This window comes from Anoplophora glabripennis, unplaced genomic scaffold (assembly GCF_000390285.2).
Source record: "Anoplophora glabripennis isolate ALB-LARVAE unplaced genomic scaffold, Agla_2.0 scaffold693, whole genome shotgun sequence".
In the NCBI taxonomy this organism is placed as follows: Eukaryota; Metazoa; Arthropoda; class Insecta; order Coleoptera; family Cerambycidae; genus Anoplophora; species Anoplophora glabripennis.
This window is the reverse complement of record NW_019417006.1, coordinates 214812-236838: the sequence shown is the minus strand read 5'-3', so window position 1 is coordinate 236838 and position 22027 is coordinate 214812. Positions and strand designations below refer to the sequence as shown.

Sequence of the window (22027 nt, the reverse complement as noted above, 5' to 3'; positions counted from 1 at the left end):
TTAATTCTCTGAAATTAGGAATCGAATAGAATTTTATTCCAAGGAGCCCAAAAATCACGTTTCAATATGTTGAAAACAAATCATGTCTTAAATTCTATAAAATTGTATTTTGTTTACAGCTATAGCGAAACATCACTCTTCTAATTTGTTCTTTAAAGAACTGTACACTTTTTTAAGTCTGCTTAGATATAATTTCAAACCGTGTAGTATAGGGGACTTAATTTTTAGAAAAGAAACACTGAAATACCGATTTTGTGTTATATTTTGTTACTCTTTGTATACAAGTCAGTTCTTACAGGGAGATGCAAAGACTACATTAACACTTGTCAAACATTATAACGCCGTATTTAGATGTTCTATTAAAAAATATTCAGGGTGCTGCAAGTTTTATTCTTACAGCTTTCTTTTGTTGCTTTGTAGAAAAGACGTGTAGGCAGTTGTTAAAATGTTCTGGGTGTTCTATTAAAGCTCTAAACTTTTTTTTGTACAAGCATTTTGTGTCACCCTCTGGAAAGTCCTTACTATGCAAAAAGTAACACGCATAAGGTAATATAAGAAAAAAAACTCTGAAAAGTCTAATATTCAGTCTACCTAGAGCACACACCACAACGGTCTCCGCAATGCGCATCTTGGATATATCAGTCCTGTTAGGCGGTCTATATTCTATTCAATAGGGTGTTCAAAAGTTTGGAACCCCCCCTCTACTCTCAGAAAATACTGCTCAAACAAAAAAATGATTAGGACAAAAGTTGCTGGGTTTTGAGTGAGCAATCCAACGGTGACTTTGACCATGACCTTGAAGGTCATTTGGAGGTCAAGTTGAAAATTTTAAATAGAACTGTATACTTTTGATCCCGGAAATGGTAAGATCGGAAAATTTTACGTTCGAATGTGACCTTGACCATGACCTTCAAGGTCATTTAGAGGTCAACCTGAATATTTTAAATGGAACCGTATATTTTTGACCCCGGAAATGGAAAAATGGAAATTTTTACGTTAAATTTTTTTCGTAAGAGCATTATTAAACTGAAGTTCTTTGCTTACGTTTGACGTTACAATTACCTTTAGGTCATGGTCAAAGACATGGTATAAGTGAATTTTACGCTCACTCAATTTCCGCAGTCAAGAATATCGGGTCATTTATCAAAAATCGACTTGACCTGTAAACGACCTTGAAGGTCATGGTTATGGTCATATCCGAACTTAAAATTTCCATATTTTCCATTTCCGGGATCAAAAATATACGGTTCCATTTAAAATATTCAACTTGACCTTTAAATGACCTTCAAGGTCATGGTCAAGGTCACTGTTGGATTGCTCACTCAAAACCCTGCAACTTTTGTCCTAATTACTTTTTTGTTTGAGCAGTATTTTCTGAGATAGAGGGGGGGTTTCAAACTTTTTGAACACCCGGTACAAATGTCTCGTACATGGTCACAAAAGAAACTAAAATAGTAAAAAAAAAACGTTTGCCGAATTACGGAATACCTTATCAGATGCTAAAATATTTAAGTCAAAGCTGCCCGTTCTGCCGGGGATATAGTTCCGAATTTTGAGTGTTGTTTGTTTGTTTAATAAAAATTCAAACTCGGACATACGGAATCTGGATCTTGCACCCCGTTCGTTTTCTTCCCGATTTTTCCCAAATTTTTCTGATTTGACGTCGACGCCGCCTAATTAAAACACAGTCCATACAACAAATTAGTACTTTAAACATGTTTTTGAAATATTATTAGCCAAAAATATTTTTACAGTTCAAAATATTAAGAATATTAGTTCAAAACATTAAGAATAATAAACTCTGGAACTAAGTACGTTCTCGCGTTTAAACATTCTTGTGTGGATAAAATGCTACTTAAAACACTTATACTTACAATAAATAACTATTATGTTTTGATGTTATCGTAAACGTTTAAAATATTGTAAATATTTTTTCAGACATTTAAAAGAAAATTAAACATGCTATTAATGCAACTGCACAATGTTTATCCGTCGTGATTTATCAGCAACCAAAATAAATGTCTCTAAAATGTAACAATAATTGTATCATACCTTATGTTGGATAACCACCGCACTATATCTAGAGCTTGGTAGAAAAAGGATCAATGTCCATTTGGACATTGGTCGTTTGTCAAACGTTTTAAAAGTATTTCAAGGGCCTAAGTCCATACATTGGCCCTTTTTCTATTAGACTAAGATTATTAATTAGAATTAGACTTAGGCCTTTTTAAATTTTAAATAATTAAGGCATATAATACTTGTTGACAGTGGCCCTTTTTGTGATGCAAATATGTAACATGAGTAGTCCAGGAGACTCATTAGCTGTTAAATGTAATTTTTGGACATTGGCCCTTTTTCTACCAAGCTCCAGATATAACTAAATTGTAGATTGATGCCCAATCAATCTATTCATTTTTTTATTTTACATTTATTTACGTTTTTGTCGACAAGTGTCCAATTAAATTGCTGTTAATCAAATAACAAAAGGACGTTTATTCATACAATAATTCAAATAATCGCTATGTTAATTTGACAGCTGCAAGAGTGTTTTTTATGAAATGGTATAACACCTAAATATAGTTAATAATAATTAAAGTTAATTTAGACCGTTAGCTTACATTTCAGGATAAATTTCGTCAATGGGATCAAACAATACACTTTAGTATTTTATACTAAGTAATATATTATTTAGAAACTGATACACTCGTGTGGATTTCTTTAATTTTCTTTATCGTAAATGGTTTTCAAATACTTCAATCTGAAATTATTTCTTTCGTAATTATTCCGATTTAATTAGTTTTATAAAATAAGTTTCTTGTTTATATGAACAATTTGAGGCAAATAACTGCAATGACTAATTACAATGACTTGCAGTTGAGCAAAATTTTATATAAAAAATTTGACAGTAATAAATAATGACTCAGCATTTATACTTTTAATCATGAAATATTATTGTCTTCAGTTAATACGTATTTTTGATTTAATAGCTCATTGCTATTGAAATTAAATTCGTAAAAATTTGTAATGTATGTATGTATACTAATTGTAAGTAAATCAAATTCTTAGCTCTGAAAAGAAAACCTAGTTGTGTAATTCTCAATTTTCTATCATATGTAGTTTAATTTTTGAAACACTTCCACTTCTGTCACGGTGTATCCTTTTTACGTAGTGTTTTGTAGGTAATTAATTAATGATGCATTTTCATACAATAAGACACAATTTATAGAAAACATCGTTTGTAGAACATTGATTACTACCGATGTAAATTGAAATTGTTATTGTCATATTATGCATTATTTTAGTAATATGATCAATTAATTTTAACAGTATGTCCGCAAAATGATAAAAGCTTTTTTATGTATTTTTTTAATTAAAACTATAACTACTATTCCTTATACAGGGTGATTAATTAACAATGGGAAAGTCGAAAGCTGAAGATANAAGTTTTTAGTTTTAAAATGTAAGGTTATGTTTGAAATTTGGCTTTATTCATGAAATGGCGGGAAAATTGATATATATCAGCTATTAACATAAATATAATAGCTGATATGTATCAAAAATTGATATATATCAATTTGTTATATATTTTCACTCACATCACTAATTTATAACAAAGATTTAGGCAACCTGGTGGCGCCGTTCGATTTTACTCGCTCTTCCACGTAACCACCAGAAAAATAAGTAATTAGAAATAAATAGTATAACAAAATATAACTAAAAACCAACCTAACTAAATAAAAATTAATACAACTACATAGTTCTTTGTAATAAAATGAATTGTTTTAGATGCTTGCGAAAAGATGATACTAAGTGGGGGCATTTTGAATATTAATATCGATTCTATTATACAGCTTTGCGGCATTCTAGGAAAAAGATTTTGAATACTCGGCATAGCGGTGCCTCGGGACAGTATACAGATTCCGGAATCTTGTGGTGCAGCCATGAATAACATTACGTTTCACAAGCTTGTCATGTAAATATGCAGGAGATTTGTTTTCATTGACTTTATAAATCAGGGAGGACAAACGTAGATCATACTGTTCTCTTAATTTGAGCCATTGAGACTCTTGATAACATGGTGTTACATGGTCGAATTTTTTCAAACCAAATGAATACCTTAAACAATTGTTTTGTACTTTCTGCAGAGAATATTTGTCAGATGAAGCACGGTCAATAGACGGTAACACAATAACTTAATGACGACATAACTAAGGTTTCACATAATTTTAATTTAATTTATTTGCAAAGAGAGTCTTTATGCATATAAAGTAACTTCAATTTCCCATAAGACTTTTTAATCAAATAGTTAACATGACTCTGAAACCTTAAGTTAACGTCTAGATATACGCCCAGGTTTTTGCAATCATCTTGAGGTTTTATTATTTTACCATTCAAAAATATCTGAAAATCAGGGTGCACTTTAATTGTTTGTCTCTGCTTACCAAATAAAAGTAACTGTATTTTTGCTTCATTGAGAATGAGTTTATGAGCAATACTAAAGTTAGACATTGACTTTAAATAAGCATTAATTTTATCAACCGCATTATTAATTGCATTACTTGCAAATGAATGATAGATTTGCGTGTCATCCGTATATTGATGTATCTGACAACTCTCTAAATAGGTATCCAAATTCGCAGTATAAATAGAGCATAAAAGAGGACCTAAAATGCTTCCCTGGGGAACTCCTTTCCAAATAATTTTGAAATCAGAGTATTGACCAGAGCATACTACTCGTTGACGCCTGTCACGTAAGTAATTTTTAAAAAATAAGGTTGGTACATTACCAGCGTCAAAGTATTTAATTATTTGGATAAGTAAATCATGGTCTAAGTCTAAGGTATCAAATGCCTTACTTAGGTCTTGCAGAATTAAACATGTATTATAATTGTTATCATTCGATTTAAATATGTTGTCAGTAACATCTAAAAGAGCTGTTTCAGTGCTGTGATGCTCCCGAAACCCAGATTGATGGGAAGGTACCAGTTTATTCTTTGTAAGGAAATTATTAAATTGCTCAAATATAATTTTTTCTAAAACTTTAGACAGAGTTGGTAGTATGCTGATTGGTCTAAAGTCAACTAAATCCGATGAACTGCAAGTTTTAGATATAGGATGTATTTTATCATCCTTCCAGATATCAGGAAGATAAACATTTGTTAATTGCGAAAGTAAAATAATCAGATATATGCGGAAAAAATAACTCTAACATTTTTACATTCAGACCGTCTACGCTTATAGCGTTAGAATTCATGCTATAATATTTTGCACCGACCAAAATTATGTTACAATTTAAGTTTTTTATAAATACATCCCGAAATTTTCGTTTGTTTTTATTAGACACTAAAAGTAAATTTAGTTCACTGAAATTAGGAATCGAATAGTATTTTATTCCAAGGAGCCCAAAAATCACGTTTCAATATGTTGAAAACAAATCATGTCTTAAATTCTATAAAATTGTATTTTGTTTACAGCTATAGCGAAACATCACTCTTCTAATTTGTTCTTTAAAGAACTGTACACTTTTTTAAGTCTGCTTAGATATAATTTCAAACCGTGTAGTATAGGGGACTTAATTTTTAGAAAAGAAACACTGAAATACCGATTTTGTGTTATATTTTGTTACTCTTTGTATACAAGTCAGTTCTTACAGGGAGATGCAAAGACTACATTAACACTTGTCAAACATTATAACGCCGTATTTAGATGTTCTATTAAAAAATATTCAGGGTGCTGCAAGTTTTATTCTTACAGCTTTCTTTTGTTGCTTTGTAGAAAAGACGTGTAGGCAGTTGTTAAAATGTTCTGGGTGTTCTATTAAAGCTCTAAACTTTTTTTTGTACAAGCATTTTGTGTCACCCTCTGGAAAGTCCTTACTATGCAAAAAGTAACACGCATAAGGTAATATAAGAAAAAAAACTCTGAAAAGTCTAATATTCAGTCTACCTAGAGCACACACCACAACGGTCTCCGCAATGCGCATCTTGGATATATCAGTCCTGTTAGGCGGTCTATATTCTATTCAATAGGGTGTTCAAAAGTTTGGAACCCCCCCTCTACTCTCAGAAAATACTGCTCAAACAAAAAAATGATTAGGACAAAAGTTGCTGGGTTTTGAGTGAGCAATCCAACGGTGACTTTGACCATGACCTTGAAGGTCATTTGGAGGTCAAGTTGAAAATTTTAAATAGAACTGTATACTTTTGATCCCGGAAATGGTAAGATCGGAAAATTTTACGTTCGAATGTGACCTTGACCATGACCTTCAAGGTCATTTAGAGGTCAACCTGAATATTTTAAATGGAACCGTATATTTTTGACCCCGGAAATGGAAAAATGGAAATTTTTACGTTAAATTTTTTTCGTAAGAGCATTATTAAACTGAAGTTCTTTGCTTACGTTTGACGTTACAATTACCTTTAGGTCATGGTCAAAGACATGGTATAAGTGAATTTTACGCTCACTCAATTTCCGCAGTCAAGAATATCGGGTCATTTATCAAAAATCGACTTGACCTGTAAACGACCTTGAAGGTCATGGTTATGGTCATATCCGAACTTAAAATTTCCATATTTTCCATTTCCGGGATCAAAAATATACGGTTCCATTTAAAATATTCAACTTGACCTTTAAATGACCTTCAAGGTCATGGTCAAGGTCACTGTTGGATTGCTCACTCAAAACCCTGCAACTTTTGTCCTAATTACTTTTTTGTTTGAGCAGTATTTTCTGAGATAGAGGGGGGGTTTCAAACTTTTTGAACACCCGGTACAAATGTCTCGTACATGGTCACAAAAGAAACTAAAATAGTAAAAAAAAAACGTTTGCCGAATTACGGAATACCTTATCAGATGCTAAAATATTTAAGTCAAAGCTGCCCGTTCTGCCGGGGATATAGTTCCGAATTTTGAGTGTTGTTTGTTTGTTTAATAAAAATTCAAACTCGGACATACGGAATCTGGATCTTGCACCCCGTTCGTTTTCTTCCCGATTTTTCCCAAATTTTTCTGATTTGACGTCGACGCCGCCTAATTAAAACACAGTCCATACAACAAATTAGTACTTTAAACATGTTTTTGAAATATTATTAGCCAAAAATATTTTTACAGTTCAAAATATTAAGAATATTAGTTCAAAACATTAAGAATAATAAACTCTGGAACTAAGTACGTTCTCGCGTTTAAACATTCTTGTGTGGATAAAATGCTACTTAAAACACTTATACTTACAATAAATAACTATTATGTTTTGATGTTATCGTAAACGTTTAAAATATTGTAAATATTTTTTCAGACATTTAAAAGAAAATTAAACATGCTATTAATGCAACTGCACAATGTTTATCCGTCGTGATTTATCAGCAACCAAAATAAATGTCTCTAAAATGTAACAATAATTGTATCATACCTTATGTTGGATAACCACCGCACTATATCTAGAGCTTGGTAGAAAAAGGATCAATGTCCATTTGGACATTGGTCGTTTGTCAAACGTTTTAAAAGTATTTCAAGGGCCTAAGTCCATACATTGGCCCTTTTTCTATTAGACTAAGATTATTAATTAGAATTAGACTTAGGCCTTTTTAAATTTTAAATAATTAAGGCATATAATACTTGTTGACAGTGGCCCTTTTTGTGATGCAAATATGTAACATGAGTAGTCCAGGAGACTCATTAGCTGTTAAATGTAATTTTTGGACATTGGCCCTTTTTCTACCAAGCTCCAGATATAACTAAATTGTAGATTGATGCCCAATCAATCTATTCATTTTTTTATTTTACATTTATTTACGTTTTTGTCGACAAGTGTCCAATTAAATTGCTGTTAATCAAATAACAAAAGGACGTTTATTCATACAATAATTCAAATAATCGCTATGTTAATTTGACAGCTGCAAGAGTGTTTTTTATGAAATGGTATAACACCTAAATATAGTTAATAATAATTAAAGTTAATTTAGACCGTTAGCTTACATTTCAGGATAAATTTCGTCAATGGGATCAAACAATACACTTTAGTATTTTATACTAAGTAATATATTATTTAGAAACTGATACACTCGTGTGGATTTCTTTAATTTTCTTTATCGTAAATGGTTTTCAAATACTTCAATCTGAAATTATTTCTTTCGTAATTATTCCGATTTAATTAGTTTTATAAAATAAGTTTCTTGTTTATATGAACAATTTGAGGCAAATAACTGCAATGACTAATTACAATGACTTGCAGTTGAGCAAAATTTTATATAAAAAATTTGACAGTAATAAATAATGACTCAGCATTTATACTTTTAATCATGAAATATTATTGTCTTCAGTTAATACGTATTTTTGATTTAATAGCTCATTGCTATTGAAATTAAATTCGTAAAAATTTGTAATGTATGTATGTATACTAATTGTAAGTAAATCAAATTCTTAGCTCTGAAAAGAAAACCTAGTTGTGTAATTCTCAATTTTCTATCATATGTAGTTTAATTTTTGAAACACTTCCACTTCTGTCACGGTGTATCCTTTTTACGTAGTGTTTTGTAGGTAATTAATTAATGATGCATTTTCATACAATAAGACACAATTTATAGAAAACATCGTTTGTAGAACATTGATTACTACCGATGTAAATTGAAATTGTTATTGTCATATTATGCATTATTTTAGTAATATGATCAATTAATTTTAACAGTATGTCCGCAAAATGATAAAAGCTTTTTTATGTATTTTTTTAATTAAAACTATAACTACTATTCCTTATACAGGGTGATTAATTAACAATGGGAAAGTCGAAAGCTGAAGATANTCTCGTAATAATATGCTTGGACCGGAGCGCGGCGAGTAGAATACTTTTAAAATTCGTTGGCGGGCCGCATAAACATCGACAGCGGGCCGCATGCGGCCTGCGGGCCGCGGTATGTGCATCCCTGATCTATGCAGTTCTCACAATTAAAATAATTTATTGTGTAACCCTCGCAATAATACAAAAAAAACGTTAAATAATCCCATCAAATCAATTTCCTCATATTTTAAAATTATTTTTATTTATACAGAATGTCCCGTTTTCTGAGGTTTACCTAACTTTTCCATTCGATTTGTTTTGAAATAGGATAAGTCTGGTATCTAAATTTTATTTTTTTTCGTGTTTTCGGGTAACAGAAAATGCTCTTTCATTGTACAAAAAACGGTGTGAGTGAAAGCAATAAAGGTTCGGAATTAATCCATTTAGTGAAATTATTGAGTACATTTTCACACAATATTGGGCATTTTGATTATTTTACTCATTTGTGATTATATTTAAACTAAAACTGAGTACTTTTACTCAAATATAGGTACTCCTTAAATAAATTCTTCACGTGAACTCGTATTTGGTGCACTTGTACCTAAATCATATTTAAATTAAAATTTAAAGAGAATATAAACCAATTCTGAATAAAAAAATTACTCAGTAGTCAGCTCTAAATTGGTTTTACATACTCAGAATAGTGTCTAAAGTCACTCAATTGATAGTTAACTCGGATTTGAGTGTCACTCAGTTGTACTCATACTAATAGAATGAAAATTTCGCTCAATCGGGTGTGGACAGAAATTGATACACTATTGAGTAAAATTGAGTTTTTTTACGGTGTGAAATTCTCGAAATTGTCCCATCCTGTACATATNACCATTTTATTATCTCATTATCTATCCATATCCGAGAGATTGCCCACCATTTCCAGGACACACTGTATAAGTATATTATTATTATTACACAATTAAAATAATTTCTTGTGTAACCCTCGTAATAATACCAAAAAACGTTTAATACTCCCATCAAATTAATTTCTTCATATTTTAAAATTATTTTTATTTATACAGAATCTGAGGTTTACATAACTTTTCCATTCGATTTGTTTTTAAATAGGACAAGTCTGGTATCTAAATTATTTTTTTTTCGTTTTTTTCTGGAAACAGAAAATGCTCTTTCACTGTACAAAAATCGGTATGAGTGAAAGCAATAAAGGTTCGGAATGAATCCATTTAGTGAAATTATTGAGTACATTTTCACTCAATATTGGGCATTTCGATCATTTTACTCATTTGTGATTATATTTAAACTAAAACTGAGTACTTTCACTATATAGGCACTCCTTAAATAAATTCTTCACGTGAACTCGTATTTGGTGCACTTGTACCTAAATCATATTTAAATTAAAATTTAAAGAGAATATAAACCAATTCTGAGTAAAAAATTACTCAGTAGTCAGCTCTAAATTGGTTTTACATACTCAGAATAGAGTCAAAAGTCACTCAATTGATAATTAGCAGTAACTCGGATTTGAGTAAAACTCACTCATTTCTGATGCAATAGTGTCACTCAGTTGTACTCATACTAGTAGAATGAAAATTTTACTTAATCGTGTGAGGACAGAAATTGATACACTATTGAGTAAAATTGAGTTTTTTTACGGTGTGAAATTCTCGAAATTGTCCCATCCTGTACATATAACCTATCATAACAAATTTTTCGAATTGACAAAATATTTCATAATTATTGCAGGTCTGTTTAACAAAGCTATAGTTCAAAGTGGTAGTAGTTTAAATCCATGGGCATTGGGTAAAAGAAACGCAGAAGATGCTGCTAAGTGCATGGGTTATAAGGATAAAGACGAAAAGGCTGTTTTAGAGAGACTTCAAAAGGACAGCCAAAGAAATATTGTTACAGGTGTATTTAAAATTGTTGACGTAAGTACCTAAATACTGTAAGTTACTATATTGCTCATGAGAAGATGACTTTTCTGTTTCTATTTTGAAGTTGATCTAAAATTTCTAAAATTTTGTATCTCCTTTTATAACTCTGTAATTGAATAATTCGTTATATAGGTAGATGTAGCAATTTCATAACATATTCTTTTAAATCAAAAGTAACACTACGTGCCAAAAACTTTATTTAACATTGCAAACTATCAATATTCTTAAGATGATAAAAGAAATAAACATTTAACCAAACAACCATCACATCACATTCCAATATAAAAATAACTGCGCTATTGGCATGGAACTAGCGTTGAAGATGAACCATTACGTATATACCGTGTGATTTTGCTTTTAATAACTAACATTTATCAACACTTAATATATATATTTTCTATACAGGATGTTTCTAAGATAAGTGCGTTTCTTCAATTGAAATGTTTACTTTAAAATACTTTTTTTAGAGGCTCTCGATAAGAAAGTTCTGAATCACCGCTAGGACTGACATTAATTAAAAACAATTACTGCTTACCATAAATCGATATTAAGTAATTCTAGAAAAACTCAAAATGATCACATATAAGCATGCTTCTAGCATGCTTACTGATTTACAAGTGTATGTAACGGAACGTCATCTAGTAAACCAAGAAGGGTATTTGTTGCAAACTCTAAATACGCGGCACCATTTAAACGTAGTGGTGACGCAATTGGTCTAAATAAGTTATCACCGACAACCCCACACTATACATTCACTAAAAATCGATGAAGAAAGCGTCAATTATGTACATAATTAGGATTAGTATCACACTAATAGTGAGAGTTATGAAGATTTAGTTTTCCTTCTCTTGTAAAGCTGCATTCGTCTGTAAAAAGCATTGTGATTGTATAATTTGGCCACAATTAAAATTATACACGATTGAGGGTTTTCCTCGACAAGGTGTAAAATATTTTCCTTTCTATTTAAAATGTGTTGCGGTCATTCTTATCCATTACCTTCATATGTTGGGTTCACTCTACCTATCTCGCTCAGTCCTCCAACAGTGTTTTACACTTGTTACCCGCTTGTGGATGGTAAAATAAAATTTCACTAGATTTTCCTTTCCAAGGACAATAAGGCTCTCTCCAACTATAGGGTTGGCCCTAGCTCAGCTCAGCAATGGGGGTGGGGTTGATATAACTGAAAATAATTCTCTTAAGGCACCACCCGATTTACAACCCGCTGGACAGTACGCAAGAAGGCTGGAGAGACGCCGAAACCTTACAGTACAAAAAAACGGGAAAAAGGTACAAATAAAGCCCTAAGAAAGTAACTATACAAACAGTAACTTTAATTTATCTAAATGGCCGGTGCCTAAAGGCTACAATCGCTAAATCAATTTAGTTGTAAATATAGCCCGATTATGCACCTCTTAGGTATGTTTGCCAAAATAGTGTGTAACTTTATGTAATCTAAATAATAAGGATAGTGATAACCCTCTCCGATAGCGCTATTGGTTCGGTGTACAAAATTTCAAAGAAATAGAATACATAAAGCTTATACCTTATAATCCAAATTAAGTGCTTCTTCTTCTCCTTCTTCTTCTTATCTAGTGGTTGGTCCTTTAAAAGTCCCATAGCACTGCGGCATAATTAGGCCTATTATGTGTTCCACTACTAGTCCTATTCAGCAAGTAGATTTGTCCTTTTTACAAAGTCCAAAAGCTTCCTTGCTGTCACTTCTCTCAGTTCCTTGGGTTCCAAATAGGGTCTCCCAAGGAGCGCCATTGTGCTACGTGCAAATCTAATAAAAATTATTTATTTTCACGTCCTCTACAGCGACTTTAGCGAAAAAGAAATTATTTCGGAAACATTCTGTATAGACTAAATAGTTATTTAGTATTATGTTATAAATAGTACTAATACTACTAAGAAATCTATATATTTGAACATACTGTTCTCAACTAATAACAAAGTTCAGTTCATTCCGGTACTCTAAAAACATAATCATGTTTCTAATCTTGTTTCAGGATTTCAAAGCAAGAACAATCCGTCCATTTTCACCAGTTATTGAAACCCCTTCCGAGGATGCATTTTTGACGGAGCATCCTCTTGAAATNTATTAAAAATGTGTTACGGTCATTCTTATCCATTATCTTCATATATTGGGTTCACTCTACCTATGTCGCTCAGTCCTCCAACAGTGTTTTACGCTGATCTAGAATTTGGTTGTTGTTTTTGGGGGTAAAGATTTGCGTACAAAGATCAAGCCTCTTACAAATTATATTCGCACTTCCACACCATATCCACTACTTCTTGATTTGAATAAGGCATTTTGAAATAAAATAATAAATCTATAAATCAATCGACAAGAGCAAGCAACAACGAGACGATGCAGGGTCGGTCTAAGTTTCGCGAAATAATTAGTGACGAATTTTCTGAAACTATCGGCACTTTAGACCACAAGTTGCTTAATAAAAATGATTTATTTTCACGTCCTCTACTGCGCCTTTAGCGAAAACGAAATTATTTCGGAAACATTCTGTATAGACTAAATAGTTATTTAGTATTATGTTGTTTATCTTAAATAGTACTAATACAAAGTTCACTTCATTCCGGTACTCTAAAAGCATAGTTATGTTTCTAATCTTATTTCAGGATTTCAAAGCAAGAACAATCCGTCCATTTTCACCAGTTATTGAAACCCCTTCCGAGGATGCATTTTTGACGGAGCATCCTCTTGAAATTCTAAAATCAGGGAGGAATCACCAGATACCAATGATAATAGGTTACAACACTGCGGAAGGCATGTTGATTGAGTTGATTAGAAGAACCAAAAGTTACGGCGAGCTTCCGAAAAATCTAGAAGGAGAAGTTCCGTGGGATTTAAAGGTTCCTCCAACTTCTGGGAAAACTAAGGAAATTGCGGAGAAGATTAGAAAGTATTATTACGATGGGGAAGACGTTACCGAAGAAAACGTCTTAAAAACATATAAAGTAAGTAAGCAACTGAAAAAGGAAGTAATCAGTATAATTGATGAGTTATATTGATGCAAAAACTGGTTCATTTGCTGGAAGTTGTGAGAATCCTAAAAAAACTAAAGTAAATAAATTAGTATTAATGTACTTGTACAATTGTGTGAATTTTCATGACAATGCGCTTTTATATTGTTGTCTAAATTGTTCAATTCCCGAATATTTCAACTGTTAATGATCGGGCAGCAGCATCTTCTTTAATTCAAATATTAGTAGGACTGATATAAATTATAAATTTACAAGGTTGATATTTATTTTCAAGAGATATGCATTATTTCCAGGGACAATCGGTTAACCGATTAAATTATCTATTGTTGAGTACATTGAAAGCTAATCGATCGATCACTAGTTGCTCACTAATAATTTTACTGTAGGGTCGTTGAATAAGTTGTCACTGTTTTCCCACAGATGGCTTTACTAGAATTGCATGCGTGTAGTTTAAGATGACAATCTACCTACGAGTATAAAGAAATACTATAAGTAAGCTTGTAATTCAATGTATCTATTTCGCCGAAGTGTAAACTAGCTACTTTCTTTTCATAGTATTAAACATGTCGAATTTCGTGACAAAAAAAGATACTTGGGAACTTTACTTTATTCAAAAGAAATCTATACCTGAAGCACATAGAATTCTTGTTGAGACTTACGGCGTGTCACAAAAAACTTGCAGAGATTGGTTTTGGAGTTTCAAAAATAATAATTTTGATGGCGAAGATAAAAAACGCTTTGATTGGAGGCATTACTTCATGAAGACTCAAGACAGACGCTAGCTGAATTTGCAAAATCATTAGTTGATCACACAATAGTTTCGACGCCTTTTATTAAGGATGATTCAAAAGCAAGAATATTGGTGCCGTACGAGTTGAAGCCGAAAGATGTTGAATGCTTCTTTGCAAGTGTTGTTTTTTCATCGTATCGTGACTGGCGTTGAAAAATTAATACGCTACGATGCTCTTAAGCGAAGAGAATCGTGAGGCAAACATGGCTATGTGTCTACATCGTTTGCAAAGCCGAATATTCATGGCTCCCAGCTCTTGTTCTGCATTTGGTGGAATCAGCTAGGTTATGAGCTGCTCAAACCGAATGAAACCATCGTTGAAGGAAAAATGGTCGCTATAGGAGCAGAGACACGATAAAGTGACTTTGAAGCATGACAATGCCCGGTCATATGTTGCAAAACTGGTGAAAACCTATTTGGAAACCCTTATTATGGGATGTCCTACTCCGTCCGTTATATTCACCAGACATTGATCACTTATTCGATGGCACTTGGCCTGGTTGAGCACTTCCATTCTTATGAAGACGCCAAAAAAATGGGTAAATTCTTGAATAGCCTCAAAAGATGTGTCGTTTTTTCGATCTGGAATTAAAATAGTCAGAAAGATGGGGAAAAGTGACTAGCAATGGACGTATTGTCCATCGCTAGTCAGTGACGTTTCTTGGTATTTATTTAAGTAAAACATTACTTTTCACTAAAAAACAGAAAGAACTTATTCAACATCCCATTATATCAGAAAAAAGTTTGACTAACAAATAGATATGAAGTATTATTTTCAAACTTTTTAAATATAATTCTACTCCAACAGTTTTTGAGGATGATCAATACGTCAATGTTATATTTCAAGTATCTTGTAAAGTTGCTAGGATTCCTACAGAAATGCCCAACATTTTATTTTAGGCATTTTGCTGAGAAGCGTTGTTTCGAGAAAAATGTTATCGACTGTGACAGTCAATTAATTTCAATCCGTAAATATAATTCACACAAAGATGCTTCATTTCTAATGCTTAAAGAACATAAAAAAATTTGTTCCTATATATCTAATAAAAGAATTGATTTCCTCACCTCTAATTTTTATCGTATAAATGTTTCAGCTGAAGACATTTTGTGAGTGATTTTGGAATTTTATCAGACCACTAACAATGTAGCTGTGAGAAGAGTGTTCACATAATTTTGAAAGAATGTGGACACCATTGGACTTCATTTTCTATATATTGTTTATAAACCCCTCACAAGCCAAAAATATCTCTTGATATTTTTTTCATTTGAGATGACTTAAGAAAAAAACAAAATTTTGTTAATAACAACACATGAATAGATTTCCTAAATGTCGTTTTGTAAATAATGATTCTATATTTAATGAATATAAAGATTTATAAAACCTCTGGCAAAAAGTTATCTCCATCAGAATGTAGTTGATAGAAAAACAAGTTTTTAAGGGAAGGTGGTAGTTGACTTGGCACAGTCAATAGAATTTTTCTCGAAAATTTCAACAAGATTTTTATGTATAACATAAAATTTGTATAACAGAAAATTGTACACAATAATATCTTACACAGAATGCAAAAACCTAACCTCCTTAAAGATATTATTAAAATGTAGCTAGGAGAGATCACAGCTAACGACTTCAAAAAAATTGTCGAAATCTAATAACACTGGTATATCCCCGAAAACTTACTTGAAGCGTTGTATAGGTATTTCAAAAAACCATGACCCACATTAAAAAGTCATCCCATTTTATGTTCTACCAGTCCCTGAATTTATATTTTTATTAAATGAATTGTTTTTTTCTATTTAAATAATATATAGGGTGTCTTGGATTTATACAGGGGACCTTAACATGACAAGTTCCTATAAAAAATTTCCCAAGAGAGCCGACCTACGGAGATACAGACCCCTAAAGAACGCCCCTGAAAATCGATTTTTTAATGACTTTTAAAATACTTAATGTAATTTAATTATTTTTAAGGAGTTATAATAATTACAAAATTATGTAATAAAAATCATATTAAACAAAAATAGTTTTTTCTCGAAAACAGTTCATTTTCTCGATATCAACCAAGAGTGCCGTTTTTAAGGTTCAAGCTATCTAAAAATATTATTTTTTTGCCTTTATCGTAAAGGGTGTAAAAAATTGACATTATTGTGCTACAGCTAGTTCGTCCCTGGCACACCAAATAAGCCAAATTGTTTTCATGGGTCAATTTTTAAGGAGTCTTATAAGTTGTCTATAGCATTAAAAAAGTTATATAGTTATTAAAAAAAATCGATTTTCATGGCCGTTCTTTAGGGGCCTGTATCTCCGTAGGGGGCTTCTAGAAAAAAATTTAGAGGAACTTGACATATTATTTTAACGCCCCCTGTCCAAGAGATTGCCCACATATTCTGGGACACCCGGTATATTTTTTAATATTACCTACTTCTATATAGTTCCTAGAACCATTTTTGCTGTCCACAAACAGATTGTTTCTATTATTGTAACAGCTGTCGTTATAATTACAAAATAATCCTACTTATATTTCGTATAAAAATTAGAAGCATTTTGGAAGCTAATTTTCTTGTTTTTTTTTACTTAACCTATTATTGACATTTTAATTTTCAGAGTGCAGATGGACTATAAGCTTTTTCTCTGAAAATTGAATCATCTCTGGGATACGCGAGTTAAATAGCGAATGTCTATTTAGATCAAACTAGATTCATTAGCCAAACGCACAAATCTATTACAAAAAATTTAGAACTTAAACATAATAGTAATACTCTAATAAATAACAAAATTACGTAAACAAGAAAAAAAAACAAAACAGATAACAAAATATAAAAAACAATCAATCAAAGCTTCTAATAACAGCAACCCATCAACGACTCATACACGAAACATACGTTAAACTTTTCTTCGATAAATATCGTTCTATATTTCTTTGACCAATTTTCAGTGATGTCAAGAGAGGAAGGTAGGTTTCCAAGTTGTCTATGCAACAAATTATTGAAAAGTTATCACTACATTATTCAAGTAGGCATACGCTATTTCAGCTAATGCTGAAAATAAATTTTAATAAAAATGTCTATATTCTTTACTGAGAAAGAAACCTATAAACTAAAAAAAAAATATCGTCAAAATCAGCATAATCTATCGCAATAAAATCAATATTAAAATTAGAACCCGTTTTTAGCTGTTCACTGATATTGATAAACCCTGATTTGATATTCACGTTTTCTTACTGCTCTTAGTATAATTGTTGCTATAATTTATTACACAACTAATACCATACTTTTTTCAGCTTATAGGGGACATTCAATTCCTTTATGGAATCCAAAAGGCTATAAGGCTACAGAAACGAAATTGCAGTCAACCAATTTATGTATACAGAAACAGTTTAGATGGAACATTAAATTTTTTCAAAAAGTTTTGTACAGCGAAATATTTTAAAACTATGGTTCTTATAAATTTCCTAGGCAAATTATCTGGAAATTCTTCATTGAAAACCGTTTTCCAAAAGATGTCTGCGAAACTACCGTACAATGAATCAGAAGGAGTGGCACATGCTGATGATTTGTTCTACCTCTTTCCTACATTTTTCACACCAAAAATCGTAACTGGGAGCAAAGAAGATTGTGATATTTACAAGTTCGTAAAAATGTGGACAAACTTTGCTAAAAGTGGTAATCCTACTCCCGAACTAGATGAAAAGTTAAATAATGTAGTATGGAAACCAATTGAAAGTGAACACATAGACAATGTTCTTGGACTTGATAATGAATTGAAATTAATAAAAAATTTAGAAGGCGAAAGATTGAAATTCTGGGAAGAAATTTATGAGGAGTATTCATGAGAATTTATAAAACTACCTTAGCACACAATCTCCTCACAGCCACCCATTTGAATTATAGTTTTAAGTTTGGTGTAAAGTACCTACTGCACATTATATTTTCTTATTACAATTTAATACTTTATTGTACCTGCGTTTTATATGTAAATATACTTTTTAAAACATATTTTTTATAGTATAATTGTTGTTCGATACATTTATTTGTAATACTTACTAATATATACAGTACTTCCATAAATGTCCGAGTCCCACATAACCGCGACTGTTAGGCAACACAACTTACACTGGAAGAAATGATTAACACACAAAATTCCCTAAAATTAGAGGATAGTCCATATGGAGTAGGTACATATTACATTTCGTTACAAACATTGAACTTTAATCTGCAACATGTGCTTTTTCAATAGAAAAAAATCATATTTTTACTATTTTACTTACTAAATACTCCTCTAAGATATTTTGAACTTTTATCCCATTATATATTGAAAAATAATTTTTTGATTGCAGAAAGTTATCCTTTTAAAAATATAGACCCTTTTGTAACCCACTTACATTCAGAAGTAATGAAAATATTGTTAATAACACACAAAAAGATTAATACATTTTTTAATATTTACATATAAATTATAGGTAAATTAATTTACCTTACAATGTAACACCAAAATTTTTTACCCAGATTTTTACTTATTATATTAATAAAATTTATAACTAATGTTCAAAATGACTACCTTCGTTTTCCAAACATAAGTTTACTCTTGAGTTTTATGCACTTAAAAATGCGTTCAAGTTCATTTAGTGTCATAATGTTTATTTCATGTTCAATTGCTGCTTTCAGCTCTCTGACCAAACAGATAAAAATCTAAAGGTATGAAATCAGGGCTTCGAGCAGGTCATAAAACGCTAGTAATCAATCTATCACCATTAAGTTCCTGAAGATAGATTCTGCTGCAGTATGTACTGTGGCTCCTTGTTGAAAATACTTATGTTGCAGTTCAAGAGTCATTATCTCTCTTCTTGAAACTACTACCCAGATACTTACCTTCTGAGGATGTAACGTTGTTTCAATAAAATTTTGCCGATTTTCTGGAGCCCAAGTTATACATTAGTACATTGTGTAACGAGTGGGGAAAAGTTGCCAACAGCGCCACGCGGACGCAGTTGACGCACGAGCGGAGCGAGTGCGGAAAGCGCCCAAATGGCGCTATGGCAACTTTTCCGAACGAGTTGCACATACTATTTTCTATCACAAGTGCGAGTCGTTATGGGACCTATAGCATAGGGGGTTAGGTGCACGGAAAGTACTAGATAGTACAACAGCGTGTGATGTTATTTTCATAGCGCAACGCTGGAGCGTTGCGCTATGAAAATAACATCACGCTGTTGTACTATCTAGCACATTCCGTGCACCCAACCCCCTACACTATAGGTCCCATAGCGAGCGCGCGTGGTAGAAATAATTCTAACAGTTTACATAATCAGATAAATGTACCCATGCCTCATCGGGAAAAACGTCAGGTCTAATAAATCATCGTTGTTTAAATGTTCGTTAAACCATCGACAATATTGTACTCGTTGGGTGTCAAGAGGACGTAACTCTTGCAGCTGCTTCTTTAATGCCTTGTGACAAGTCCCAACTGTTACGCCTGTGGATATATTATCAATATTATAATATGCATAATTATTTCTTGTAAATACACAAATTAATCAGCGTAAATCTGTAAGATTTTATATGTGATAAAAGAAAATATGTTGTAAAGAAATAGTAATCTCAAAAAAATTTCAAAATGATTTAATTATTATTAGTTATATTTTAACTTTAGCATTGGGTTAAAAAATTTACATAATTCAAACTATATTAAGTTTGTCGCAGTACCTGTTTGAGTAGGTAGCTGATTCTTTGTCAAGTATATTCAACAACAATTTCCGTTAAAACAATAGGCCTGCCTGTCGACTTGCCCTTGAAAATGCAATGTTTTTCCTCACATCTTTTAATAAGGATTAATTTGTGGTTTTGCATCATCAAAGGATTCAACAATTTTTTCCATGCAGGATAGCACAAAGACCAACTTCTATCTACATTCCATGTACTTTTGCAAAAATGTGCCATCAAAATAAATGCATCTTGTTCAAGTCTAAACGGCATATTTACCCAAATCTGCGAGAAATAAGAAAGTAAAAATGAAACATAACCTTACAATATTAAGGAAGAAAAACATCGAATTTTCGGAGTTCTGAAAAGAATAAATTATTATTATCGTTATGTAGGAAGTCCTTAAAAGAAATTTCAGATACATAGTTATATAATCTGTTACCAGAAATATTATTTATACCTGCAAGTATACATAGGTAGGTAGAATGCGAGAATTAAATGTTACATTATTTTTTTAGTTGAATTAATGCAACATTCACTTGAGAAATCTCTATTTAATACCAAGAAGCTGAAAATGCACCTAACAATTTTCGAGAAATTTTTGTTAAAATAACTTGCATAATATCGAGGGCATTGATCAAATCAAAATATGCAAATACCTGATGCAAAGTAAATGATTGCAAACTAATGTAAACTTGGCGTAATTGACGAACTGATTTGAAGCAAATCTAAAAAAAATCTGTATCTGTATTCGTCTGAATAGCAACTATTTCAAGGATGGAATGAAAATTTTGAATTAAACATTTATATTAAATTGGACTAATATAGATGTATCTGATGCACTGGTGAAAAATAGTGTGTGATACTAATTGTATCAATAAGTAAGTAAGTAAGTAAGTAAGTAAGTAAGTAAAAGTAAGTAAAATCTTTATTAGTTCACTTTGCATAAGAATTACAAAATACCCTTCGGGTGTAGAACTCGTCAATTATATGTAGTATGAAATAGTAAAAAGTTAAATATTAAATATAAAACAAGATGCACACCAATACTAACATTGCTGATAAGTCAACACGAACAAAATAACACAATTAATGCACTGATAATGACAATAAATCAATATATATTATCTTCAAAAAATTCCTTTAAAGTATATTATGCTTTATCTAAAAGAATTTTATTTAATTTTACCCTAATATCTTTGCACGATAAATTTCTTATATCTAGAGGTAATTTATTATAAATTTTTAGTAATGAATATGGGACATTCCTTTGAATATAACTATATTTTACTATATTTTCAGTCACTAATGCATTTTTGTTTCTGGTATCATATAAATGAGATAAGTTAAAATCTGCGAATAAGTTTATATTTTGCTTAACAAATATAATTACTTCATATATGTATAAGCTCACTAAGGTAAGTATTCTTTTTTCAATAAAAATTTGTTTACAGCTATCTGTCTGTTTCATGTTTAGAATATTTCTAATGCATCTCTTTTGTAGTACAAATAAATCGATAGCATCACTAGAGTTTCCCCAGAAGACAATTCCATATTTTATTTGAGATTGAACATATGCATGGTATGCTATAAATGCTGTAGGAATATTAATATTTTGAGCTATTACTTTTAGAGCATAACAGTATTTAGCGATCTTTTGACCAACATGGTCTACATGGGTTTTCCAGTTCAAACGTGAATCAATCTTTACCCCCAAAAAGGAGGTGCTATTCATAGATGTTATGATGTCATTGCCAGTAGTATGTATAATCTCATTATCCTCCTTTTTGTATGTAAAGTTGATTATTTGTGTTTT

At 31.4% G+C, this 22027-nt stretch overlaps 1 protein-coding gene across 1 annotated transcript in view; it reads left to right on the top strand.

Annotated features, from left to right (window-relative positions):
- LOC108911490 (esterase FE4) overlaps window positions 1-18507 on the top strand; it is a 36949-nt gene extending 18442 nt beyond the window's left edge. The window contains exons 5-7 of the mRNA XM_018716439.2: window positions 10531-10715; window positions 13359-13697; window positions 17793-18507. Coding sequence (XP_018571955.2) covers window positions 10531-10715; window positions 13359-13697; window positions 17793-18344 — 1076 coding nt within the window. The 3' untranslated portion in view covers window positions 18345-18507. The remainder of the gene's footprint in view (window positions 1-10530; window positions 10716-13358; window positions 13698-17792) is intronic.
- Window positions 18508-22027: the final 3520 nt, after the last annotated feature.